Consider the following 27876-nt stretch of genomic DNA (forward strand, 5'->3'; position numbering starts at 1 on the left):
CTTTTTGCTGTAAATTAACACCCCTAATAAGGTCATCTGAGTTTGCTTTTCCGATGACAAGCAAAATTCAATTTATCATCTCAAAGTCTGATTTTCTGTTTGTTTTCATTTATACAACCCCCATTACAGAAATCAGGTCCCAGTCTTCATTACAGGTACTGCCAGTGCTCTTAGAGAAAAGTTAACATCACTTTTTAGCGAAGAAGAGCTGAGGCACTGAAGGAGTAAGAGCCACCTTTGTAAGGGGAATAATGTGTTTATCTACCTACTAGGATGCCTAAATCCAACATTTACATTCATAAGGTGCTGTGAAATCCTAAATCCTCGTATAGCAGTACCCGTGTTTCTGGTCTTGGCCTCTACAGTTCACTAGGCAGGGCCACGACGTGGTTTAGAGCACTGCTCCATCTCATCTGTGGGGTTCAGTGTCAGCCTGTGTCCTGAGAGCATTTTCATCCCAGGCACAGTCTGGGGGACAGCAGGAGCCTGTGACTGGTCACAGGAGGCTGCGTGGAGAAGGCCTCTTCCTTCTGGGAGAAACGGCTGTGGTGATGCTCTCCTGCTCTCCTGGCCATGCTCTCCTGCTTACATGGTCAGAGGTAAGGCAAATCATGGTCAGCTGAAGTTTTCAGAGTGACTGTGGCCTGCTTGCTCCCTTACCGGGGACACCAAGACAGTCTGCAGCTGCTCCTACCACCAAAGGCAGGTGACCCCTCTCAGCAGCAGCCACTGTCACCCCCACCCCTTCTGTCACTCCTCTGCCACCAGCATCTTGTTCCCCTGGTTCCTCATCCCCCACAGCACTCACCCCAAATCATCACCTTCCTTTTGCAGAGTGGGAGCAGCCAGTGCTGCCCCCTTGTCCTTGGTGTGCCAAAATTTGGCAAAATTGGGTTTTTCTTAAGCTGATGAGGAGCCCTGAACCAACGTTGTCACATGCGTAACATCAAGCACACGCATGCTTTATTGCAGAATTAAGGGCTGATGCTTTTTAGAGCCTCTAGCTGTAATTTAATTACTAACTACCTTCTCAAGTCTCCCAGGACTGGTTTTTAAATTCATTAAGTTTACAATTTGCAGTAAAGGAGAACTCGTGGAATTATCCCTGTGCCTTTGGCCATTTTCAAAAATAAGTTAATAAACAAATTACCACATTCCCTTGGCTCACATTAATGATAAGAGATGTAAGACTCTGAGGGAGGAGAAGGCTTCTGTGCACGTGTGACAGGGAGACACTGAGAGGTCAAGAAGAGTGTATTGATCAATTTTGCTGTCACTACATGTTTAAGTAAGCGGACCAAAGAGACAAGGGGCAAAAGGCAGCGTGTGCAGTAGTCTCTGCAAGTTAACACACTTGATTTCTTAGAAACAAAGTTGCTCAGCTAGAGCTACCTTCCCTGTGTTCAGACCCTGACAAATCTTCCCGTAACAGTGTAAGACATTATCATCCCATCTGTCCTGCATAACCTTCCCTGAAAGGATAAATTCTTCATAAGGGAATGCATCTCAAGACAACAAGCTGTGAACTGGAGCAGGGATGTGCGTTGCCTTCAGCCGACTCTGCTGTGTTACAACCATCCTGTGCCGTGGCTGGGGCGGCGGCGGTGGTGCTGGGCACCGCTCCGTTCCCCAAAGCTCATTTGCTGTAACCTGACCGCTGAGGAGATTTCAGCTCAGCTGCCACCACCGATCACAGCTGTGGCAGTATTTCACAGGAGGGGAAGCTGTTTTATTACATTTGCAAATGAGAAAATAAACCAATGGAATTTATGGATGAATTTACTGGGTGCTAAAATACACTGTAATACTGTGTACAGAACCTAAATTCAGAAAGGATAATTCTGCAAAGTGTGAATGGGGGTATCTGGCTATTTTTAAAAGTGTCCATTAAGTATTCATTTTGGTAAATAGGACTACACTCCAAAAAAATCGTATTCTTCATTGGAATAAATGATCATATATGATTTTTGTTTTGAGACTACCGAGAGGCATTGGACTCCACTGTGGAGTAATGGTCTCCTCACATACTGTTTTGAAAATCCATATCATGTCTCAGTCACCAGAGCTGGAAAATACTGATGAAGAGTGCATGTGAGTGTGCATGTATGTATGTATCTTCTACCAGAAAATGCGCACATACCAATATATTACAAATATATTACAATATTTTGTAATAGTTATTTGAAGGCCAAATTATTTTGTTCCTAAATTTATTGAAAAATATTCCTTTTTTCCTTTGATGTTCAAGGGTCAGATATCAGTTTGGAACAGTTCACGGTACCTAATCTTACAAGGGTGCATAGGTTGACTCCATGTTTTTCCTTTGTGAATATCAAATGGCTACTTTTCCTTTAACTTTGAAGAGGACATTTATGTATTAAAATGATTGAATACTGAATCTTATCTTAGCTGCTGCTATAAAAATGAAAGCCGAACAGAAGGTGATATATTACCCTCAAAAAATGTCTTTCTGTAGTGCCAAGAAGTCAGGATTTTGGTTAATCTCTATTGTTATTCTTCTGAAGAGAGGGAAAATAAATAATGCAATAATAAAACATACAGCATGTCATGAAGTGGTTAGTTCTAGTATTTAGCTTCTGCTGTCTTTGTAGAGAAATGACATTAAATTTCCTTTCTCTTTTATGACAGATCTGAGCTATCTTGCTTATGTTACATTATTAAATCAATAAATCACTAACAGTTTTATGCAGACATACAGTAGTGTCTATAACTATTTGTCTGTGAATGTTTGCATCCATCTAAGTAAAGTGAAAACTTGGATGCAATCCTTTAATATATCCAAGTAATAAACTGGTATTGTGGTGTTGTGCGTAATGAAGCATAAACATGCATGAAGTACACCCTCGGCAAATAAATTAAGGTATTCTGTATACTGAAAATAATGGTTTCTCTTCCAGGGTGTGCATTAGATAGCAGTTAGTATGAAGGAAGTAATTAAAAAGAAGGGACCAAAGAGAGACTAAGAGTGGGAGAAGGGGGAATGCTATGAACAGACCAGAAGAGGGGGAAATGTGTCACTGTAATAAAAGCATTCATAGAAAGTTACTTTGAACATGAAATAGAGACTACATGAGCAGTCCTGTATGGTGTGGGGTGGTTGGGGTTTTTTATTCTTTTGTTTGGGAAAAATTCTACAGTAATTTCATCTCTTTATGACATTAAAATTAGCAGAGATCACAAAAATATCAGAAGTTGTTGACACACATATGAGTAAATCTCTTTTAAGATCTAGGCCAGGGGCAATATATCTGTACACATTTTTTAGCTTTAGATATACATCTATATCTATATCCATCTAACTCCCTATCTGTCTAGCTATATTCATCTTTTATGACCCGAACGCAGCTGCAAGTAAGGAGTGGTTAATGAACTGTCGATTGCAATGATCGAAATATCTTTTTCTGTTTTGACTTACACCTTTTGGAAAACAGTGACTCAGAAGATTATTTGGTAGTTAAAACAATAAGCAACTGAACCTGCAGTTGCAGAGCAACATTTTGGCTCACACGGCAAAGTCTGTCGTGAGATATTTGATCTAGAGAGCATTGAGTTGAAGTTAGAGATGTGGTATCACCATGCTATCTGTAGCACTGCTGACACTGTTGCTGGAAAACAACAATTAAATCTTGTGTTTGCAAGCTAAAAGAGATGTTGGAAAATGAGAAAGATAAGATTTACAAGAATAATTCAAGACCTAAGAAAATTCAATATATTTATGTAATTCCCAAGAAGATTGGGAAGTTGTTTAGATGTGTTCTCTGTAGGGTGCTCATCTTGTCCAACTGAGATCTCTACAGTGTAACTTTCTACATCTGAGCTAGTTACCTAGACTTCTGTGACAGTCAGTGAACAGAAAAATTTCCCCTGTGCTATTCATCTCAACTTGAAATAGTCATTAAAATATGTCATACAATATTTCTGAAAGTGTATTTTTACTTTCAATTGGCTCTGAAGCAAGTCTAGAGACATAACTCAGGTTTAAAAATTGATAATGTAGATGTCCAATGTAACCAAGGTGAGACGAATCCTACTCTCTGAACATTCAGGGGAAGTAGATGCCTGATAACAAAGTGCTGGTAATCTACCAGAAAAAAAATGTAACAAGATGCAAACAGATTATTGGTGCTCAGAGGTGTGTAGCTGGGATGTAAAACTATTTCTCTTATGTTAGGTCTAAACAGCAAGTTATCTTCTTTCTTCTTTTCTTTTCTAGAATGATTACAAGAAATTGTCTATGCAATGCAAGGATTTTGTAGTTGGACTCCTTGATTTGTGCAGAAATACAGAAGAAGTGGAAGCTATTTTGAATGGCGATGTAGAGATGAGCCATAATAATGGAGAACGTGGTCGCCCCAGCCTTAGCCGCTTAAAACTCGCCATTAAGTATGAAGTTAAAAAAGTAAGCAATTATGTTGATCAAACAGAAATGTCATGATAGTGGTATTAAATTGTGCTATTATTAAATGCTTATGTTTTGGTAGCCTCTGACACTTAAATGAACATTTGGGCCCTTCTGCACAGTGTATTTTACAAACAAAAGAATCCTTGCCCCAGATAGCTTGCAATATAAACAAGAAGTGTTGTGGATCCATTCAGGGTGGATATTGGTCACAGTGAGTATGAGAGCAAATGGCTCTAAAAAAATGTGTAGCTATATGCAAAATTTGCAGATATTTACTTAGTTTTAATCTATTTTTTAAAAAAGCTGGAAGAAATTTGCACTACTTCTGCAGCCCGGAAAAGTGTCAGGTGCAATAAAAGCCAGAGGGTAGCACAGCACTCCTGTGCGCTGCATAATAACAAATATTGATACACATTTTTGTCACGCTGTTGTGTCTTACTCAGAAAGCTGAGAAAACTTAGTGAAATTGTGTATCTCACAGAAAATGTATATTTGTCTGTATAGGGGATCAGAGACGCAATCTAGGAGTAATAGTATTGTGGTTCTCACTTCTGAAGAACAGCAGGCTCCAGGCGGTGTTAAATACCAGAGTTATTGTCCCTTCTTTGGCTTACTTTCATTTCTACTGTCAGTTTAATACTCTGGTCTGCATCAAAAAAGTGCTTAGTGAAACCGTTTGAGTTAGTAGCTGCACCAAGACCCTTGAATTACCATAAAACTTCTCTTGGATAATAGAGGTTGTAAAGTTCTAGGTGACATGTGTGTGAATCAGGGAGAAATAATTTGTGTGATGAAGTTTGTCCAACCAAAGATCAAGAAGATACAGCTCAGGAATATAGTTCGAAAGCAGGTTACCCTAAAGTAGAGCTATCTCCTGACAGAGCAGCAAGACCTTTGATAAAACTTTTCCTACATAATGAAATGGATCAGATCAACACTGTGAAAATAAACAATATCTTATTTTAACAAAAAAAAAAAATAGATAGGGAATCAGGACTGTTAAAAATCCAGTATGGACTGACTATACAGATCTAATTTATCAGACAAGAGTTGCAGATTTTTTACAAAAATTGAGTTCACATCTCTGGGAGACGCCTAAACCATTTTTATGTGAGGATTATTTATGTGTTCATGAAGGGAAGAAAAGAAGAAAACCATTTTGACTGAAGAGTGCCTACCAGCATATGAACACAAACCTGCAAAACACTTGGCAAGCTACAGTCACTAAAGAGAGCTGAAACAACTTTCGAAGAGAAGATATCACATTGACTTTGTCCTTCCTAGTATTTGAGTCTTAATCTTTCCTTGAATGTGAACTTTCTTTCAACACTTTCTCTTGCCTGATAGGCGTTTGTTGCACCTTCAGCCAATCATCCTTTAAATATAGAGAACTATTCTAGAAAAAAAATACTAGATTCAGTTGAATTTTTAATTGTATTTCCAGGTCTAGACTTAAAAATTTACGGTGCACAAGAATCCACTGTTTATTAATATCTACCTTTGTAAGATTCTTCTTATACTCCCCCGAGGTTTTGACAGAAAAGGGGATATAGGCCAAACTTCTCAGTTTTGCAGAGTTTGTCCAAAAGATTCCAGAACCAAGTTATAAGTAGTCCTTAGCTGATTTCCAGCAAAAGTGACAGCTGTTTTCTTATGCCAGCTGAAAGAAACGGTATTTTCCATGTCAGCATGTGAAAATACGGCATATTCTTTCTTTCATAACTAAAGACTATATAGCATCCTTTGCAGAACAAAAAGACTTAAAGTTTTGGAATTTCTGAAGTAGTAACATGGAAATTATAAATGTCAGAAACAAGTAGAGTTTGCCCAGATAAAGTTTATCTTTAATTACTCTTAGATGGAAATTAATAGTTTGTGATGGAACACAGTGTCAATAAAATAATAGTTTTTTAAATTAAAGGATTTCTTGTTGCTGATAGCAATATGTGTGCATACTGGGAGATTATGATCATCAGAAAACTTTTTCTGATACCCTTGTTAATGCTCCTTTGAATATAAGCTGAGTTGTTGCTATTCCCGTATTCTTAATGCACTTCTTATAGCTGTTATTTTAATAAAAGATATTCTGATAGCAATATTATTTTGTTGTGCTCCTTTTCTTTGTTACAGTTTGTAGCACATCCAAACTGCCAGCAACAACTTCTCTCAATCTGGTATGAGAATTTGTCAGGTTTACGGCAGCAGACCATGGCAGTGAAGTTTCTGGTTGTTCTTGCTGTTGCGGTAGGACTGCCATTCCTTTCAATGGCTTACTGGATTGCTCCTTGCAGTAAGGTCAGTCTGTGAAATCTTGTAATGGCCTTTTATTAACTCCTGTATCATCTGTATGTAGATTCCTGTCTGGGAAAGATGAAGCATGAGTATAAATTACTGACATGCTTAAATAATACTTCAGAAAAGTGTTATTTTAAAGCTGGGTTAGAATGGAATGGCTACGAGATTGCATGTTCTGACACTTGTAATTAAGACAGGTAAATGTGTTGTGTTAAATGCAATGTATATTAAATTAAATTACAATGGTTGAGCAAGAGTTGCCTTGTAGAAATTGTACTTTAGAAACAACGAGTCAAACTTTTTTCCATTTAGTTGTTGCCTTAGTAGGCAGATGCAGAGGATCCTCATTTCCCATTGATTCAGAGTTAGACTAAGTTCAAGCTGTGCGTTGATTCCAGTTACCTCAAAGGCAATTTTATTTTTGATGATTAAAAATTAATAGATAAAAATTGCTGAAACATGAATGCCAGAAATTAAAACAATCATCCTCAGTTTTCTAGAAGTCAAAGTGAACTGTGTTGGCTTGTGAAGACAGCGCTAATACTCATTATATTTCATGAGGTTTTTAAAGCAGTCACACAGCCTCCCCTGCATCTATTTATAATGCACTGTCTGGATTTGGATGCTGTATGTGTTTTGGATGATATACAGTGTGGAAAGCCTTTCACTGAAGATGGGTTACAATCTCTGACCTCTCTGAACTTTGTGTTGAATCTCTGTTTTAGCTGATCACTATCCATTTTAAATGGACACTGACGGAAGATTTCCCATGAGAGTATGTTAGAGGGAACAAATGGGATCCTATAAGGATTATTCAACAGGTTACAGTATAACATCCGTGATTTTAGCAGGCTGAATCCTGTGCACATACAATGATTCCAGGGGAAGAGGAAGGTTGAAAGAGAAGACTGAGGTCTTTGTGGTTTGTTTTTTTTTTTTTTTATTGTTCTCTGAGAGGAGAAAGGTGGGCCTTTTTTGTTTTGCTGTATTTTTCATTTCTTTTAGTCAGGGCAATAAAAATAAGTTACATCATTTTCACTTTTTGTACAGTGACTAGGATTTTTATGAATACTTTTGTCTTAAAACACGCCTTGAGATTCAACATACTTCAGTAACTGGTTTTCAACTGTAGCAGTGACTTCTCTATTTGTCATTTTCCTTTTTCAATGTTTTATTGGATTTTAAAGTAAATTTGAACCATTGTAAATTCTGGAAAAGCTATTTCTGAGTAGCTTTTTAAGGTCAAGGTTCAAGGGACAGCATCCTTTAAGGTTTCCCTTCCTCTGTCACTATTTAATTGTCTCATCGTGTGATTTATATGTTGAATGCTTTTTGTTTCATTATATTCTGCAAATGTAAAATCTAATCCACCTTTTTCACCAGTTGCCATTTCTTACCTTGTGCTTTGCTCATACTTCAAAATTTGATTCTTCTGTTTTTTGAAGACAAAAATGTTCACTGTTTAATTTCAGGATAGGATGGCTCCAATACAGAACATGATCTGTATCAACAGAGTCCATTCCGTCTATGAATTGATGGAATTTTATAAATCTCTTCTCCTCCTACCAAGATAAAGTACCCATTCTTTTTCCAGGTTTGGCACTATAGGGCACAGTGACACAAGAGAGAAAATACGGTATTTGTGGTGAAAATAACAGCTTGCAGTGGAGTTATTCTGACACATTTCTTTATATTCTCATGCCATGGCTCTGGGAAAGGCAAAAATGTCTTTATGACATTTCAACATCTCAGTCAGTTACCTGTATAGCTGACCAGTTTCCTCTTTAGGAAAAAATTAATTTGAGCTTGGACCACAGATACTGAATTGAGAGTTTCTGATCTGGAAGAAATTTCGTAGAAATATGTGGACAAAGTCCTGTTGATTTGGCAGGAATTCACTAGTGTCAGATGTTGAAAGGAATTAAGATTGCCTCTTATTTGAGTTTCAGCCAGCAATCCACATGGAGGCACTTCAGAGTTTTGTGAACTGTTTGCTCTGCATTTCTAATTGGTAATTCAGTCTAACTACTGACATAATTAACTCAAAACTTCTAGAATACTGTTTTATTACACGACATTTTGAAAGAATAAAAACTTTTTTCAGTTATGTCCAAGAATCTCTAATATCTGTGCTGTTCAGCTCTAATTATTAATAGAATTTAGATTTTTAGCTTTATGAATTCATAAGTAATTCAGTCAGCCCCTGGCCAAGATGAGGGATCTGAATTTGAAACTGAGTCGTCTTTCACTGTTCCCAGCCACCTGGAGTTGGCATTTCTAAAGAAGTAACTTGATAAGTCCCTACGTGCTTTCTAGAAGCATGTTCTGAGGGTTATAGACATTCCTCTTTTGCACTGTGGTAGAGGAAAAGAAATTGAACATCATGTCCAGTATATGAGGAGCCAGGAAATTGTCCTTCCTAAAGAAGTATATGCATTATGTCTTTTTTGTTATCAGGCCTTTTCTCCTTTGTGATAGATGTGCTACCTGGAGTCCTATTTTATCATTTCTTTATCAATGCCATGCTCCACAATGTTACAATACTGATTGTTTCTGCAGAGTCACAAAGGTGAAATAATGTGAATCACTGACTTCAGTCCCCAGCGATTTCAGATGACCCTATATACAGACAAATACACATCGAAGTATCCACAGTATAACTGTTGTATATCTTGTCCTAACCCAAACCAACCTACAAAACACTCTCCAAAACTCTATAGCAAACCAAAGACCATAGCACAGAGGATCAGAAACCAGAAAAAAACCTAGAACAAAACCCAAACCCACTTAAATTATAGAAAGAGATTCAGAGCATTTAGAAGATCATGTCCTTGATCTGTGCAATGGGAGGGAATTTATTATGTCAAAATGCGCAGTGGAAGTGTATTAAGGAGGGACTCTAGCTTATAGAAAAGTCCAAACTTGCAAGATTATGGCCTTGTCTTTACATGTTGCTCTTTCTTTCCCTGATCCATATTTTCTGACCTATATCTTCTCCATAAAGAGATTTGGAATTTTAAAAGTGTCATTTCAAGATTTTATTGGATCACTGTTATATGGCAATGTCATAACAACTTCCAGCATTTGTTTAATCTGTTCAACCATAGTCAGTCCTGCTTCTGGGGAGATTTTACTATATATATATGTAAAAAATACTTTTCTGTCTCTTTGAAGGGGTGGGAGAGGGAACGCTAGGAGTTCAGTCTTTTAAATTTTGTATTTTTTGATCAAGGGATATATTAACCTTACCTCCTTAAGTATTTTTTCTTCTTTTCTGGCTATGTCTCTTTCTGGCTTCTGTCTCCTAACCCATCTTCGTTTGTGAACACAAGAATAATGCATTTAAAAGGACACTGTCAAGGTACTTTATAATTTTCCAGCTCTGCTTTATTGTGTGTTGTTTATGACTGTTCCTTCCTGGCTTGAAATAAAATCTTTCCCCATGATATTTACCTATTCGCTTTGTAGTTCACGGAAAATAATTGGTTGTTGAAGCTCATCTCATGAGGCTGACAGAATATTTTATTTAATAAAAGATAAATTAATTTTATTGAGTGAGAAACATAATGAATGGCATGGGTTTGCAAAATAATATAAAAGAGAAAGAAGATCAAATTTTGTGCCCGCTAACCTTGACAGTGTTCCTTTAACAGTATCTTCTTACATTTGTCTAGTTTTCTTAATGTTCTCTGTATTTCAGACCTTACCATCGCATTCTCGGCTGCATCCTCTTATTCTGTGTTTCTCTAAAAGCTGACTGTAAGGACAGCAAATTCTGACTTCGATATTGAAACAAGTGTAGCAAAAATACAAATACCAATATCTTATCTTTCTGCCTTCCCCTCCCTTTCCCAGACCACAGATCATCACATGTTTCAGCTAAGATCCGTGACACTTGCTTTCAGTTCTTTCCAAGGAATTTTTGTCAGACGCAGATACTGTCTTCATCTAAAATTAAAAAGTATTTTTCTGCAGCTGCCAACTAAGTGAACAATCTAAGACTTTTACTATTAATACAGGCACTCTCAAAAATAAAGTAAATAATTGCTAAAAGTTCAGCCTTGTGTGAGTTCGTATGGAACTTTTAGGTTTTCCAAGTGTTGCACTAAACCATTTTAAAGTTGTTCTTAGTCATGACAAAGTTGAGGACATTTCCATTAAAGGAGTCAGGAAGGAAATTAAGACACTACAGAACTATAAACATAACCTTTTGAGGCCTCATGACTTTTTTTTGAAAAGAAAATAAGTTGGGAAAACTGCACAATAACTGTGCTAAACTGAGTATCACGTCAGTCAAGAAACAGAATCCTTTAGTCATAATTCATTCCTGATGATAATTTAATGCTTTTAGTAAGTGTCAAAATCTCATTTTCTTTGTTGCCTCATAAAGATGACTAGCATATAAGAAATTCAACAACTGTTTTTCTCTTGATTACCTATAATAGACACATATGCCCCAAAATAATTACAGAATTATTTCAAAACACGGAGTTAAAAATACGTATATGGTGAAACTGAGAGATTATCCCTCTGAAAATAGTAAATAAGTAGAAACTTTTAAAGGTGACTGTCAGCATGGCATCATAGTATACAACTTTTTCCAAATATTTGTTCCTGGGTGTTATTGAAATATATATTTCTCTGTGTTACTGTTCTTTTTATACATTTTTATTTTGGAAGAAGGCAATGCAATATCCTTGTGTTTCATAACCTCTGTTGCAGCTGGGGAGGATAATGCGTGGACCATTTATGAAGTTTGTAGCCCATGCAGCCTCTTTCACCATTTTTCTTGGTCTGCTTGTCATGAATGCAGCTGACAGATTTGATGGCACCAAACTCCGACCTAATGAAACAACAGGCAATGTAAAACAGCTATTTAGGATGAAAACATCCTGTTTCTCATGGATGGAGATGCTCATTATTTCTTGGGTAATAGGTAAAGATTAATTCTCACTTAAATTTGTCTTGCTATGATTTCAGTGACACTGGACCCAATTTAATCCTTTGCTATTAATGTTATGTGTAAAAATTGCAACAAAGGGAGTTTATTCAACTGGCTGCATTCCCACATTGGCCTCATGTTTCTTACTGGAGGACAGCAGGGTTCACGTGTGCCTAGTTAATCAAAAACACTCAGGTTAAGGACTTAGGTGAAATCTACATCATCTGAATATTAATGAATTCAGTTTTATTATTTCAAAAGAAAGTGTCTACCAGATTTCTGGATGTTTTTTGAGTTAGGCTGTGTCAACTCCCAAGGGGAAGGATTTCCACATCATGGGCCAAGTTTTTTTGTGTCCAATTGTCTCTTTCTGCTAAGATTCTCTTACTTTGCAAGTATGACTGCAGAATTAATAGTGTATAGCTGCATGTATTATCGACAAAAGAGAAGCAGAATATAGACCCCTGAACATTCAGCGGTAGATTTTTCCATCCCAACATAGGATGAACTGAATACTAGGAATAGTACTCTGAGCTGACCCATTCAAGTCGGTGATGAAGTACCGAACAGTGTAAGAACTTGAGCACAGACCCTCAAAAATATTATAGCTGTCTGATTCTTATTTGCAAGTCTAATACCAATTATTCCAATGGGGTTTAGATGCTGACATATTTTAAAGATCTAGGTTCTGCTTGTTAAGACAGTAATATGGGAGAGTTAAATTCAAGCTAAGTAAAATCTGTTTCCATTCAAGAACTTATGCATTTAAAATATTTTGCTTTTATGAGCTCTCTGTGATTGAAATTAGAGCCATTTGTACACCACCTGATTCTTATAGCTCTAAAAGACATTGACAGTCTTTATTTATTTCCTCATACAGCTGTATATAAATTAATATAATTGTGTATTATGGGAATAATGTGGCATTTAGGTTTCCAAATATTCTATAAGTTTCAGTGTTTTCATCTGATAATAAAGGAGCAAATAATAATTTTCCAATTTAAAGTTCTAGTTTGCTAATTTGATCTATTTTTATTTATTTCAGTGTCATGCATAAGATGGTTTATGAAAAATTAATTCAGTGCATACAGATGTAGCATTGAATTTAATTACTGTAATTAACATTATAATTGTCCTTATCTTAAAATGATGAAAAGTTCCTTCAGACAATTCGATAAGTGCAAAAAATAGTGACAGTATTCCAGTTCAGTTTTTTATCAACTGTCTTTAGAATCCTAGAAATGTATTTCATGATTAAATAAATTTTATCTTGAAAAGGAGAAGAATTTTCTCAATAAAAAGGATGCCATAAACAAATATTGTACTCCTATATTTTATTATTAAGGGGGAATAATTAGGAATCAAACAGATACCTTTGTTCTATTGAAGAAGCATTAGGTCTGATTCTTACTTTTATGCTCATTTGTCACATATATTTGCAATTTCAGTAAAATAGACTGTACCCAGGGTACTCTGCAAATAAGAAAACGTGAGTTCTGCTGTTAGTTCTACCACTGTATGATCATGCCAGAGCATTTCTGCTCTTTCACTCTCTTTCTGTGTAACAGATGATAATATTGACATCCAGTTCTTCTCTTTGAAAGATTTTGTAGTTGTACAGGAAAAAGCAGTATGAAAGATTATTATTACTCACATGAGAAAGAAGTACTGGAATGTATATTAATTGGCAGGTTCAAGGATTTTCAGTTTGTGTTCGAACTCCCACTGACCAAAATGGTTTTGAGTTTGACTGCAACCAAGACCATATCCTATACATAATAAAATATAAATTAAAACAAACATGAAGATAAAAGAACACACTGTTTTCTCTGTTCTGTCTTATACAGGCATGATATGGTCTGAATGTAAAGAAATTTGGTCTCAAGGTCCAAAGGAATACCTTTTTGAGTTATGGAATATGCTTGATTTTGGTATGTTAGCAATTTTTGCAGCATCATTTATAGCAAGGTTTATGGCATTTTGGCATGCGTCCAGAGCCCAGAACTTCGTTGATGCAAATATGAAAGATCTGACAAGTCCAACACTGGAGCCCAACATAAAATACTACACCTTGGGTAAGTTGATTGCACGTGATTAAGACTTACTTCTTGGGCCAAGATGAATTGATTTGCTGTTAATAAGTCTCCAATGCTTTAGTTCCACAATGTACTGCTAAAGAAATTCCCACCCATTCTTCTCTTTCTCATCCCTACTATTTGATCACAGTTCCGTTGGCTATGCTCATACATCTCTTTGGGGACTGTTCTAGACATCAGGCACTGAAATGATCTAAGATCAAAATAACCCCACTGTCACTCCACCCCTATTTAAGGTTATTTTAATCCAGGTCATTTCATCTGTTCAGTTACACAATGCTGTCCTGCAAACACTTGTGTTGGCACAACTGTGAATGTGATGTACTGTAATGCAGGGGCAGAACTAAGCAATGAGATGCAGAAACTTCTTAAACCTGCTTTGCCAACATGACCAATGTATCTTTTATATATTCTTTGCTCAGAGACTCTGTTATATTATTTTAATATTTCTCAATCCACTGTCTTTACCAGTAAGAGATAAAAATGTTAATAAACTTGTTTGGCATATGTGAGAAATGACTAGAAGCTATTTTGCCCAAATGAGAAAAGATTAAGCTCTGTTTACTTGTGTTCACTCTCAACACCACTACAACTCTCTTCTCTTCTCTTTATTAAATATTTTTCTCTAAATACTGAATTATATTGGTTTCTATCTCTAGTCTATGCCTCAAATACTATTTCTGATAAGCTTGCATTTCTTCATTATCCAGGCTGTAGAAAGAGCAGAGCAATTAATGTACATATTCTGAAACCCATTAAATTGTAGTCTTATAAATTTCACTAGAAAGTTACAAATTTCATGTAAGTTATAAAAGCAGCTAGTTAAATATTAATTTAGTTTTCAGTAACACCCATTTGAAGAATTTGCAAACAGTGACTTTTTATGTTCACAGTTTCTAGGTATGACAAGCACAAGTCTTGTAACTCATGTATGCTGTATAATACTGTATCATCTAGCAAGACAGCTTCCGTTGACATCAGTCATGAGTTGTGACTTTGTTATGCATTTAAGCAGTTGAGCCATTTTTTAGTGTATAGAATCACAGAATTGTTTGGGTTGGAAAAATCTTTTAAGATCATCAAGCCCAACTGTTAACCTAGCACTGCCAAGTCCATCACTAAACCATGTGCCTAAGCACCACGTCTACCCGTCTTTTAAATACCTCCAGGGATGGGAATTCAACCACTTCCCCAGGCAGCCTGTTCTGATGCTTGACAACCCTTTCAGTGAAGAAGTTTTTCCTAATATCCAACCTAAACCTCCCCTGGCGCAGCTTGAGGCCATTTCCTCTTGTCCTATCGCTTGTTACTAGGGAGAAGAGACCGACCCCCACCTGGCTACAACCTCCTTTCAGGTAGTTGTAGAGAGAAATAAGGTCTCCCCTCAGCCTCCTTTTCTCCAGACTAAACAACCCCAGTTCTTTCAGCCGCTCCTCATAAGACTTGTTCTCTAGACCCTTCACCAGCTTTGTTGCCCTTCTTTGGACATGCTCCAGCACCTCGATGTCCTTCTTGTAGTGAGGGGCCCAAAACTGAGGTGCGGCCTCACCAGTGCATAGTACAGGGGGATGATCATTTTCCTAATCCTGCTGGCCACACTATTTCTGATGCAAGCCAGGATGCTGTTGGCCTTCTTGGCCACCTGGGCACACTGCTGGCTCATATTCAGCTGGCTGTTGACCAACACCCCCAGGTCCTTTTTCGCCAGGCAGCTCTCCAGCCACTCCTCCCCAAGCCTGTAGCGTTGCATGGGGTTGTTGTGACCAAAGTGCAGGACCCGGCACTGAGCCTTGTTGAACTTCATACAGTTGGCCTCGGCACATCGATCCAACCTGTCCAGATCCCTCTGTAGAGCCTTTCTACCCTCGTGTACACTGAATTATGCTTGGAGAACATCTATGTATGGTCATACTAAAATGGATAATATTAAAAGTGAATATTTAATGCCACAGCTTTCATCATAGGCTAGCAAACATAACTTGGTGAACGCCAGGTTGAACATGAGCCAGCAAAGGGCCCTTGTGGCAAAGAAGGCCGATGGTATCCTTGGCTGCACTAGGCAAAGCATTGCCACCAGGTCGAGGGAGGTGATCTTTGCCCTCTACTCAGCACTGGTGAGGCCACACCTGGAGTCCTGTGTCTAGTTCTGGGCTCCCCAGTATGAGAGAGACATGGACATATTGGAAAGAAGGGCCTGTGAAGGGCCACAAAGATGATGAAGGCACTGGAGCATCTCTTCTGTAAGGAAAGGCTGAGGAAGCTGGGACTGTTCAGCCTGGAGAAGAGAAGGCTCAGGGAGGATCTTATCAATGTATATAAATGCCTGAGGAGAGGCTGCAAAGAGAATGGAGCCAGGCTCTTTTCAGTGGTGGCCAGTGACAGGACCAGAGGCAATGGGCACAAACTGAACACAGGAGGTTCCCTCTGAACATCAGGAAACAGTTTTTTACTGTGAGAGTGACCGAGCACTGGCACAGGTTGCCCAGTGAGGTGGTGGAGTCTCCATCCTTGGAGATACTCAAATGCCGTCTGGATGTGATCCTGGGCAACCAGCTCTAGGTGGCCCTGCTTGAGTGTAGCAAACACTACACATCAAGGTTATCCCACCAGATCTCCAGCCAACACGGGCTTTATACCCCCAGCAGTAGGCGTGTCATGTTATAAGGGGCGGAGACAAGGGAGGGTCGACCCTTAACTCTTTCCGTACAGCACGTGATCTTCCGGTCGCCAGCCCTTATCTTTACTACATTTCCCCCTCCCTTAGCTCCAGTAGTTCTGGATCTTGCTGGGGAAGCTGCGTGTAAAATAATCGATATATGGTAAGACTTATACAGACACGCATCCGTTACGTTCATAGATTTTGCCCAGTCCAGCCAGTAGTTCGTCGCGGCTCCCTCATTACTCCCCCACACCATCAGGATGCATAGGGAAATGGTAACCTGTCAAGATAAGACTCAATAGATTGATTAATGTCTATACGGTCGAATATTTCGACTGGGTACCCATTCTAGCGTCCCTTTCTCGGTTTGCACACACGCATACCCACGTCCCAAGCAACGGAGGGAATAAGGCCCCCCCATTCACGGGTTTGCAGGTCCCGTACTTGAACCAAAGGGTAAGGCCCTTCGTTCTCATCGAGCCGGAAATGTGCCTGGGTTGCAGTCTGGGTTTTATAGGTGTTCCCTCGAATGGTATGATTTAAGGTAATTAGTGCCGTCGTCAACAGACGCTGTGCCCGAAATAAGGGAGGGTCAAGGGGAGGGGGAACCCCTGTTCCTGGGCTTATCTTTTCCCCCTCCCTAAGTCGGTCGAGTAACTCTTTTAATGTGCGGTGCGCGCGTTCTACAATGCTTTGGCCCGTACTGTTATAGGGAATGCCATGACTCAACTGAATATCCCAGCGCGCGCAAAAGTCCTTTGTCTTCTTGCTGACATATGCCGCTCCATTATCTGTTTTAATTTTTTGTGGGATGCCAAGTTGCGCCATACAGTCCTGCCAATGTAAAACAACTGCGAGAGCATTTTGTTTAGCATGCATAGTCGCTAAAATAACTCCACTGCAGGTATCAACTGTGACATGCAGATACTTACGTGGATTAAAGGGTTCATAAATCGTAACATCAGACTGCCATATTTGGTTGGGCTGCAACCCTCGAGGGTTTACCCCTGCCTCCCAGAGGGGACCTTTGGAACACACAGGACAAGCAGCAATCACAGAGCGAGCATCTTGCAACGTAATGCCAGCGAGCCTAGCTAAACCGCGAGCTCCACAGTGGAGGAGCTCATGCAGGCGGAAAGCTCGCCTTAGGTTAGAAGTTTCTTCAACCGCCAGTACGCTCTTTGCTAAGCTGTCCGCTATTTCATTCCCAGCAGAAAGAAAACTCGGTATGGAACTATGACTATTAACATGGATAGGACAGACAGGAGCGGTTCTCATTTGCAATGCGGTGAGCAACATTCCGGCAATCTCTGACGTTGCCCCAAGTGCCCATCGGCACTTCTTCAGTAACTTATATACATAGCAAGAGTCTGTGATTAGATCCAAGGCCTCTTCGGGCCATTGAGTGAGAGCCATCCATACCGCTTTGGCCTCAAGATACTGCACGGATTGCCCTTGATCTTGATAACTAATGTGGGTCCACTGACCATCCTCCTGCCATGTAACGACAGCTTTCCCAGTAATCGATGACGCGTCGGTAAAAACTGTGCGGCCTCCGGTGGGTTGTTCAACTATGGCACTAGCTGGCAAAAAATGGAGTACCTGGATTATCTCCCCCCAGGGGTGTGGTCTTAGACCTTCAATACGACCCGTAAATTCAGCTATCGCCGCTTGCAGGAGCCCCACTTGTGGAAGTACCAACTCCCACTGTGCCAAAGAACAGGGCAATGCGATGATCTCCGGGTCCTTCCCTGTTAAGTGTTGAGTTTGCCTCCGACAGCGGAGAATAAGCTGGGATAATAATGTTGGCCAAGAAATTAAAGCCGTCTTTGGTTTGCCTTGATACAACCAAGCAAAAGGCCAGCCTTTTTCACCATTATTTTGAATTAGTAAACCATGGCCAGCGGTATCGGTCATGTAAATCAGGGCAGTGACCGGTTGTTCAGGTGTAAATCGAGCGAGACCCCAATGCTGGGCTCGCTCCATAATTGTCCTAAGAATCTCCTGATGGTTTCTTGAAAGAGTCCTTGGAGCTAGGGGGAATCTCCTCCTTTCAGGAGTTGATATAAGGTAGTCATTTCTGCCTCAGATATTGGAATAAAGTTTCTAAGCCACAATAGTTGTCCAATTAATTTTTGTGCCTCATGGAGTGTTGTCACTGTAGTCCGAATTTCAAATGATTGTGCTGTCACGCTTCGTGGCCTCAGTTGAGTACCTAAATACTTTACTGCACGCCCTACCTGTGTTTTCCGAGGCTCAATGTGTAACCCATGTCGCTCCAAACTGACTATCAGCTGCACGCGTGCCTTTTCCAGTAACTCCTCTTGGTTGGACGCCAATAACACGTCATCCATGTAATGGAAAATGATGACCGTAGGGAAATTTTCTCGAATAGGGCGTATCGCAGCAGCTACAGCAATTTGACACAAGACTGGTGAGTTTTTCATGCCCTGGGGTAACACCTTCCATTGATATCTGGCGCACGGGTGTTGATTGTTAGGCTCAGGAACAGTAAAGGCAAAGCGTACTCTATCTTCTTCATGCAAGGGAACACTAAAAAAGCAATCTCTAATATCTATAACCACTATTTGATAGTCAGGTGGAATCATGGCCGGAGAAGGGAGGCCCGCTTGTAGCGGACCCATGTCTTGTATACATGCATTAACTGCGCGTAGATCATGTAGCAGTCGCCACGCTCCCGATTTTTTCTTTATCACGAAAATGGGGGTGTTCCAGGGACTTGTAGAGGGTTCGATGTGTCCTTCATCAAGTTCTCGTTGTACCAATTGTCGAACAGCCGCCCTCTTTTCCTCTGTCAATGGCCACTGCTCTACCCACACTGGTTTATCTGTCAACCAGGTGAGTTTTAATGGGCGGACACAGGCAGTGGCCATTATGATAAATTTGTACGCAGCACTATATTCATCTTCTGCAAGCAACATCGTCCCAAGATGACAATGGGTAACTCAGCAATGATGGGGTTACACCATGCTACCCTAGCTTGTCTGGATTCCGGATCCTTCAACATAATTTGCATTGGGTTCCTGCTTTGATGCGAGGTCTGCATGCCTCCCACGCCTTGCAGCGAACCTCTCGGTTCGAGTGGCCAATCATCTGGCCATAGATGTGATGGGATTACTGTAACATCCGCTCCTGTATCTAAAAGGGCTCTTAACACGAGGCGTGGTGTTCCCCCCAACTCTGGGAGCCATGGGGTAACTATAATATCTACTTCTGGTCGTGTGGTCATGTTTAGGGTGAGTGCCACATACGGCGAGGCTCTATCCCCAGCCTCCTCTATTGCGCGCTCCCATCTCCCCAAGGCAGCTGAGTTGGATATTGCATCATTGGGACCGCAGGCGACTGTGCTGGTCCCGGGGAAGGAGAGACTCCCTGTGCCATACATTGCGCTGCTGTCGTCGGGCCTGTTGAGCTGATCACTGGGGCAGGTGGGGATGGCACGGCCCTCAGCCATCCCCTCTTCTCGTTTCCCCAGCCTGGTCTCCTTTGCTGACTCCCCGATTTGCACTGTCGAGCTCTGTGGCCTAGTTGCCCACAGCGCCAGCATCGTAGGTCTCTCTCTCCTTCCCCTGTTCCGGGGGTGTTTATTTTTGAAGGGCATTGTCGCGCCATGTGTCCTTGCCCCCCACACTTACGGCACGTAAGTCGTGCGCCGCGGCAGGCCACATGGACTGCGGCCACTACTGGTTGCATACTTTGCGCCTGTTCCTGTTCCAGCACGTAACGAATCATCTGTGAAAACGTGGTCCCTATGGGTAACTGTCTTAGCAACACTGCAGTTTGTGGGTTTGCTTGCGTACGTGCACAGTCAAGCAGTATCGCCTCCTTAGCCTGCTCAGGAAGTCGAGCAACCTGGAGCGCCGCTTGCAGCCGGTCTAAAAACTTTGTGAAGGGCTCACTTAATGATTGCCGTATTTGGACCCATGGAGGCTCCCTTTTATCAAGAGCCGCGATGATGCGTATCGCTTCCTGGGCAGCTTTCGAAGATGCAGCAAAATCGCGCCCCCGCATTCGCTGAGCCTGTGCCTGAGGAGTTGCGAACGGCCCTTCACCCATCAGCTGCTCTAAAGTCACTCCTGCCATGGGATGGTTGGCCTGTTGCGCCTTGATAACAACTTGGGTGCACCGATTCCTCCACTCCTCCCTAAACAATACCATCATCGAGGGGGTCAATACGGCCCGCATCAACTGAATGATATCAAAAGGTGCAAGCGGCGTTGCAAAAACACAGTCTAGTAGGACTTGGGTTTCTGGGGAATTTAATCCATGACTTTTCACCGTTGTGACCAATTCTTTCACCAACTTTGCATCTAACGGTTGCCACTCATATCCTCCACCTGGGGCTGCTCGGATAGGAAATGCTTGAATCGGAGGGGCCTGGAATCGCACTCCTTCCAAGACACAATTTTTTGCAATCATCTGCCAATCCGTCCCGTTTGCCCTCTCTTTCGGCATTCCCCCTGGCATAAGACTTTCCGCATTTGCCACCACCCCTCTCAATCGGCTGATCAATGCCTCGAGTTCCCTTGAAACCTCGTTAGTCCGTCTCGGCAGCGGGGGCGGATGAGCAACAATCGAGGATCCCTCGTCACCCCCTTCGCCCTCACTGCTATCAGAGCTCATGGGGTAATCGTGTACAGGCTCCCTCCACTGTGAGGGAATACCAGTTTGATTTCCCATTGCCCTAGGGATAGGGGTTCCCTCTGGTGGCTCAGGTATCACTGACAGTGCCGGGGGAGCCCTACCACCCCCCCTCGATGTCCTGCGCTCCGCTCTCTGTGTGTCCAGCACTCGTCAATCACTGGGATACAATGGGGCGTCCTCAGGTGTTTTGCCTTCTTTTTCTCCTTCCCGCCATCTTCCTTCACGTAGTTCACGATACTGCTGGCATCCCACATCGGCCCCCGGGACCCAATCCAGCAACCTATCAGTCAGCTCCCTTTCCACACATTGTTGCAACTCGCCCCAGGGGTATTGAGGAAGTGGCAGATCCGCCGGTGCAGGAGGTGCCGAAGGTTCCGTGGGCGGCCGCTCTAAACTCCCCACTTGTATCGGGAACACCTTTCCCGACTCCTTTGTTCCCGCTGCGCCATAGTCTCCTTGCACCTCCCCTTCCTCCGTTGGCTCAGCCCCCAGTAACAACGGTTCCGTCTGTGTCCCACAGGCCACTCCTTCCCAGCCAGCCTGTGTCCCCTCCGAAACTAAACTTGTTGGCTTTTCGTTCCCAGGAGATTCCTGCCCCATCAGCACACCACGTGCAGCAGGTCGGCGCCGCCTTGCCGCAAACCCCCTCTTGAGCACCCTTGTCGTTACCGACTTTAGTACCTTTATGACTTCCGCGAGCTCCATCGCTGTTGCCTGAACACGTCGGGGTCACCACTGTGTAGCAAACACTACACATCAAGGTTATCCCACCAGATCTCCAGCCAACACGGGCTTTATACCCCCAGCAGTAGGCGTGTCATGTTATAAGGGGCGGAGACAAGGGAGGGTCGACCCTTAACTCTTTCCGTACAGCACGTGATCTTCCGGTCGCCAGCCCTTATCTTTACTACACTTGAGAAGGGGTGTTGGATCAGATGACCTCCAGAGGTCCCTTCCCATCTCAAACTTTCTGTGATAACATAGCTCATCTGGAAACGTAAAAGACATCTGGCTACTAGCCCATACTGAAACATCTGCCATCTTTGATTTTAGTTATCCATGAAATCTGAGGTAAAGCTAACATAGGTATGTCTGCTTATGTGAATATGTGCCGTCTTTGCCATACAATTTTCTCTTTTCAGTATAGTGTGTAGTAGGCTTTACAGTGAGGAGCTCAATAAACAAAAGAATATGCACATACCTACATGAAGCACACAGCAGCTAACAAGGCAATGAATGTGTGCTAACTGAGCCTTGTTATGCCTAAAACCAGAGTCATTCATTACTTTGTCATGATACATGAACACTGGCATGGCAGTAAGTTCCTTGAAGAATATAGTTTTCTGATACTTTATTAAATGGTTATTTGTTAGTTAACATCTCGAATTAGTATTTTTCCAAATGCCAGTGATTGCCTTCATTACAGTATAAATTGTTTGTTTCATTTTTTGGCATTTACAGTAGAATAAACGCAAATGACAACACTCTCCTGGGATGTAGGAAACCCATCCCAGGTTAACCTCTTGTCTTTGCCTGAAGTATAGTAGTGAATTGAACGTAGGCCTCCCACCTCATGGGAGAACGCCTTAATCTCCAGCTAGGAAGTATCCTGAATGGTATTGCTTTGGATTTCTCCTTCTGACACTTTTCTATAAATATTGCTTTAAGTACAGGTTTGAACCTGAATGTTTCCCTCTTCAGTTGAATGTGTTCCCTATCAAACAGCAGTGTCACATCCACTCATGATCCAAAGGATGTTCAAGTAATTCACACAAGTGGATTAGCTTCAACAGAAGAGATTGATAGAAATAATGACAGAAAAGGTGATGAAATGGGTGTTTGGCACATGTCAGGAAAGGGCCATTGCCATTTCACTATGAGTAAAAAGATGGAGTAAATAGAAAAAGTAGAGAAACATTGCTCTCACAGTTTTGGAGTTGTTGATGGCATTTAATGATTCCAGATCCCCACATCAAAACAGTTCATTTTGGATAGCTCAAACAAATCACATTTCTAATTTAATTTATTCAGTTTTCATCACCTGACACTATAAGCTGAATTTTACGTAAATTCTCTAATATGTTGGGATTCAACTCCCAAAAAGTTACTTCAGTGATCTTACAGCCCACCTTTATAATCAATGGAGATCTAATCAGCACAGTCAGTGGACCTGTGAAATGATTTTAGGGCTACCTGGCTCAATTCAATTGGCTAAACATAAGTGACTATTGCCATTTGAATCGCCAAGGTGCTGCTTCAAAAAGACCTCGCACAGATCTGTACAAGCAACCTTGGATACCCTGGGCATCTCACATGGCAATGGATGTCTTTATTCAGGTGTCTGAATCAAATCCAAGTGCTCAGTAAGCTGCACTGACTATACCTTCCATTTGGATAGCTGTCCGTAGACATCTTAATCTCAAGCTGAAGCCCACTCGTTGTTTCTTCTAATTAAAAATTACATTTCTGATGAAGGTGTAAAAAGAAGAAAGTAAAACATAAGTAAAAAAGTAAAATGCTTCCCCAGCCCTAGCATAGTAGTTGGAATAATATCCCACTTCTGTTTCAGTCTTAACAAGGTATCTTCCTTTCTTTCACTTCTATTTCTAGCAGCATCTTCATGTATGACATTCACTGAGCACTGTGCTGTAGTGGACAACCACTACTGGCACTATTTGAGCAGTCGTTCTTGGCACATGGAAGCCCAAGTTAATACCCAAGTATTCACAGCTGTCAGTGAGGAAGTGGATTTTCTGTGTGTTTTTTAAGTTTGAAACGGTAGAAAGTAACTGCTCCTTACTTTTAGACAACAAAGTCTTAGATTTTTTGTGCAAGTGAAAGTTGCTGAAAATTATGATGCAATGTACAACAAAGGAAAAAAATCCATGAAGACTGCATCTTATCTGTTCCAAATTTGCATAGAACCATTACATTCAATTTCAGTTTACCCTGACTGGTTCATTGTTACTAACCAAAAGAGAGTACTTCAGTGAACAGCCTAAGATGGACTTTGAAATACTGACCAAAATTCTCATCTTTTGTTTCTAGCCAGAATAAACTGGGATCCGTCTGATCCTCAGATCATATCTGAAGGCCTGTATGCAATTGCAGTAGTATTAAGTTTCTCCAGAATAGCCTACATCTTACCAGCTAATGAAAGCTTTGGACCACTGCAGATATCACTTGGCAGAACTGTGAAAGACATCTTCAAGTTCATGGTGATATTTATCATGGTGTTTGTGGCTTTCATGATAGGCATGTTTAATCTCTATTCCTACTATCTGGGGGCAAAACAAAATGAAGCATTCACAACGTAAGTACAACTGATGAAACTGTAATGATTGTGGGCTATTTTTATGGAAAGTCGTTTCCTTGCATTGTATGTATTAAGTTTACTAATTGTTTTATAAGGTTTGTGTCTCTTAAAAATTTCTTCGTCTTGGATTAAGCAGTAATTTTCTCTCTTGTTCTGGTGCTTAAAGGGTATACTTTAAAACAGACGATGAGCTCTTGATCCCAACAATACTATGATAAATCAGGAAAGACAAGCTGGGAAGGTGAGATGTAGTTGGCCTTTACGTGAGGGAGCAGCAGGAACGCCTCTACCTCTGCCTAGGGATAGATGATGAGCCAGCAAGAGCTTATAGGTCAGGATTAGAGGGCAGACCAACGTGGGTGATGTTTTAATGGATGTCTGCTACAGAATGCCTGATCAGGAAGACAAAGTAGATGAGGTCTTCTTCAGACAACTGGAAGAAGCCTCACGCTTGCAGGCCCTGGTCCTTATGGTTTTTTTTAACCACCCTGATATCTGCTGGAGGGACAACACAGCAGGGCACAAGCAATCCAGGAAGTTTCTGGAGGGCATCGACAATAAATTCCTGACACAGGTGACTGAGGAGCTGATGCGGAGAGGAGCTTTGTGACACCTGACTTTTACAAACAAGGAAGAACTGGTTGGGTATGTGGAGGCTGGGAACAGCCTTGGCTGACCATGAGATGGTGGAGTTCGGGTTCCTGAGAAGAGAGAACAAGGCAAATAACAGAACCACAACCCTGGACTTCGCAGAGCAGACTTCGGGCTGTTCAGGGAAGAATCTCATGGGATAAGAGACCCTGGCTGAATTTCAAGAATTGCCTTTTCAGTGCTCAAGATTAGTCCATCTCAATGAGCAGGAAATCAAGCAAAGGTGTCAGGAGGCCTGTATGGATGAACAAGAGTGACTGGTAGGCCAGCTGGTTGTGGTGCCACTCAGAAGGACCCTGACAGGCTGGAGAAATGGGCTGACAGAGACCTCGTGAATTTCAACACAGGGAAATGCCATGTCCTGCCCCTCTGGAGGAATAACCCCAGGCACCAGGGCGGGCTGGGGCTGACCGGTTGGAAAGCAGCTTGGCAGAAAAGGACCTGGGCGTCCTGATGGACACCAAGTTGACCATGAGCCAGCAATGGGCCCTTGTGGCAAAGCAGCCCAACGGCCTCCTGTACTGCATTAGGCTGGGGAGGCTTATAAAAAACCAGAAGTACCTCAGACCCTTTGCACAGCACTGTACATATGTCAGATGACCTGTCAGTGCAATCTTTTGTTCAGGGAGTGCAGGACATAAGCTGGGTCAGACCCTGGGCTGCAGGACAGCACCCTGCCTACAAGGGCAGTCAGTGCTGGCACTTCGGAGTGCAGCGTAGCGGCTCCCTGCAGCATGTGGGAGCAAGGCTGGTTCCTCCATCAACTGCTGCTGTCCTCTGTAATTGAAGCAGGCTAATCACTACAGTGTGATACACATTATAAAATACTTGTCATTTAATTCACTGCTCTGTATATTCTTACCAGTAAAAAAAAATGTAACCCCTGTTTTAAGCTCTGGCTCTCCATAGTTTCCAATGACAATAACCTATTCCATTTTGAGAGGAGAAAATGTATTCCCTTTTTTTTTGGCTTTTCCTTGGCTGTTCTTTTTTTCTTCTCCCACTATAAGAAGAGAAATTTTACTAATTTTACTCTGTCTGTCAGGAGTTCTTCGGTATACATTTGTCATGTGTCTCATTTCTAGCTGTGATTTTAAGATAAATCACTTGAGTGGAAACTCATTCTTTTCCATGCTCTGCAGTCCTTGCCCACTTCATTTCTGGCTGTCATGATACTCGGGCTGTAGCTGTTCTGAAGTATACTCAGCCGGGAAGCAAACTTGGCCATGAGGGAAAGATTTGTTACTACTTTTTTTATTACTATTAGTTCACACAATAGATAAAGTACCTAAAACTACAACTCACAGATGGAATACTGATAAAATATGATAAGCAGAGAAGTAAATTAATGACTAAGAATTGCAAGCTTCTTTTAACTTTTTTTTCTTAACAATAACGCAATATAATCCAAAATGTGCTTTGCAATGCTACTGCATTTTTGGGTATGGGGAACTGAGATCTTTTCATCAAAACAAGAGAAAATATGTCTTCAAACAGGTGGAGATAGATAGGAAAAGATACCTCAGAGGTTTGGACTTATGTTTATGCATATATGTATATAAACTGATTAAGAGGAAATATGTGTATTTAAATGAACTAACCTGAAAAAAAACCAATATCCCCACACCATGGCTTATTAACTTTACCCTGGATCTGTGGAACAGTGAAAACTTAACTGGAGAATTATGGTCTGTGAGACCCATTTTTTGAAAAATGCTAGTTTGCAGTCAGACATCCTGTCTTCTTCACAGTTTCAGAATGTTAGTCATATTAATGGTGAAATAATTCATACTAAGTGAACTAATGGTGAAATAAAAATAAAGTATTTACAGGTTAATTATTTTTGTTATTTATATTCACATTAGGGGCAAGCATGTAGCATGTAGGTTAAAGTAGTTAACAAGTGAATTATTGTACTATTCTTTCAAGGATGCATATATAATTTCTAAACTGAATCAGGTGGTTTTATTGTCGGTCCTAAATATTAGGAATCTTATATTATGAAACAGCCTGTACCTATGAAATTAGGTAGTCTGCTTGTTCTGCATAATATCACTATTATGTAGAGTTATGTAGAGTTCTGCATTATGATTATGGAAAAATTTGTATACTGTATAAAAATGGTAACTGGCAATTTATACAATAAGAATATACAGCTTTTCTTCAGTAACATATGCTTGTGTTCAATTTCTCCTTTTAGTGTTGAAGAAAGTTTCAAGACATTGTTCTGGGCTATATTTGGACTCTCGGAAGTTAAATCAGTTGTCATCAATTATAAACATAAATTTATTGAAAATATTGGTTATGTGCTTTATGGAGTCTATAATGTTACCATGGTCATTGTCTTACTGAACATGCTTATTGCAATGATCAACAGTTCATTCCAGGAAATTGAGGTAAAAATTCCATTTATGATGAAATATCACCACATTTACTGTTATAGCTAATTGTCTAAATGTCCTGAAAAATCTTTCTTGTTGATATCTTATTTAAGAAAAATAACACATAGGCTTTTGGAATATATTAGGAGAAAATATTAATTCCACTGTACATTGTTATTATCAAATACCTGGAAATTACCCAGCTGCATGTCCTTGCAATGGTAAGAACTAGGCTGGACTAAGAAACTGCTGTTGAACTGTGTTATGTTCCTGAAGAGGATGGGCTACATTGTGTGACTTCGTGAATCTTTCATTCACCTCATTTGTAGTTATTATTTGAGTAGTGTCCCTCTTGCTGCAAGGATGTTCTCGTTCCTGTGCCTTGACCTTGCAAGCAAGTCTTTAACATGCTGGTTTCTTCTCTTATTTAAACAACTGTTGCTCTAGT

The 27876-nt window shown here is 40.8% G+C and overlaps 1 protein-coding gene across 1 annotated transcript in view; it reads left to right on the top strand.

Annotated features, from left to right (window-relative positions):
- TRPC6 (transient receptor potential cation channel subfamily C member 6) overlaps nucleotides 1–27876 on the top strand; it is a 113801-nt gene that overhangs the window by 68821 nt on the left and 17104 nt on the right. Inside the window, exons 3-8 of the mRNA XM_087756789.1 lie at nucleotides 4235–4420; nucleotides 6554–6718; nucleotides 11441–11654; nucleotides 13508–13735; nucleotides 24129–24393; nucleotides 27248–27443. Coding sequence (XP_087612915.1) covers nucleotides 4235–4420; nucleotides 6554–6718; nucleotides 11441–11654; nucleotides 13508–13735; nucleotides 24129–24393; nucleotides 27248–27443 — 1254 coding nt within the window. The remainder of the gene's footprint in view (nucleotides 1–4234; nucleotides 4421–6553; nucleotides 6719–11440; nucleotides 11655–13507; nucleotides 13736–24128; nucleotides 24394–27247; nucleotides 27444–27876) is intronic.

This window comes from Nipponia nippon, unplaced genomic scaffold (genome assembly GCF_047370975.1).
Source record: "Nipponia nippon isolate SJK-2023a ecotype South Korea unplaced genomic scaffold, ASM4737097v1 scaffold_2, whole genome shotgun sequence".
Taxonomy (NCBI): domain Eukaryota; kingdom Metazoa; phylum Chordata; class Aves; order Pelecaniformes; family Threskiornithidae; genus Nipponia; species Nipponia nippon.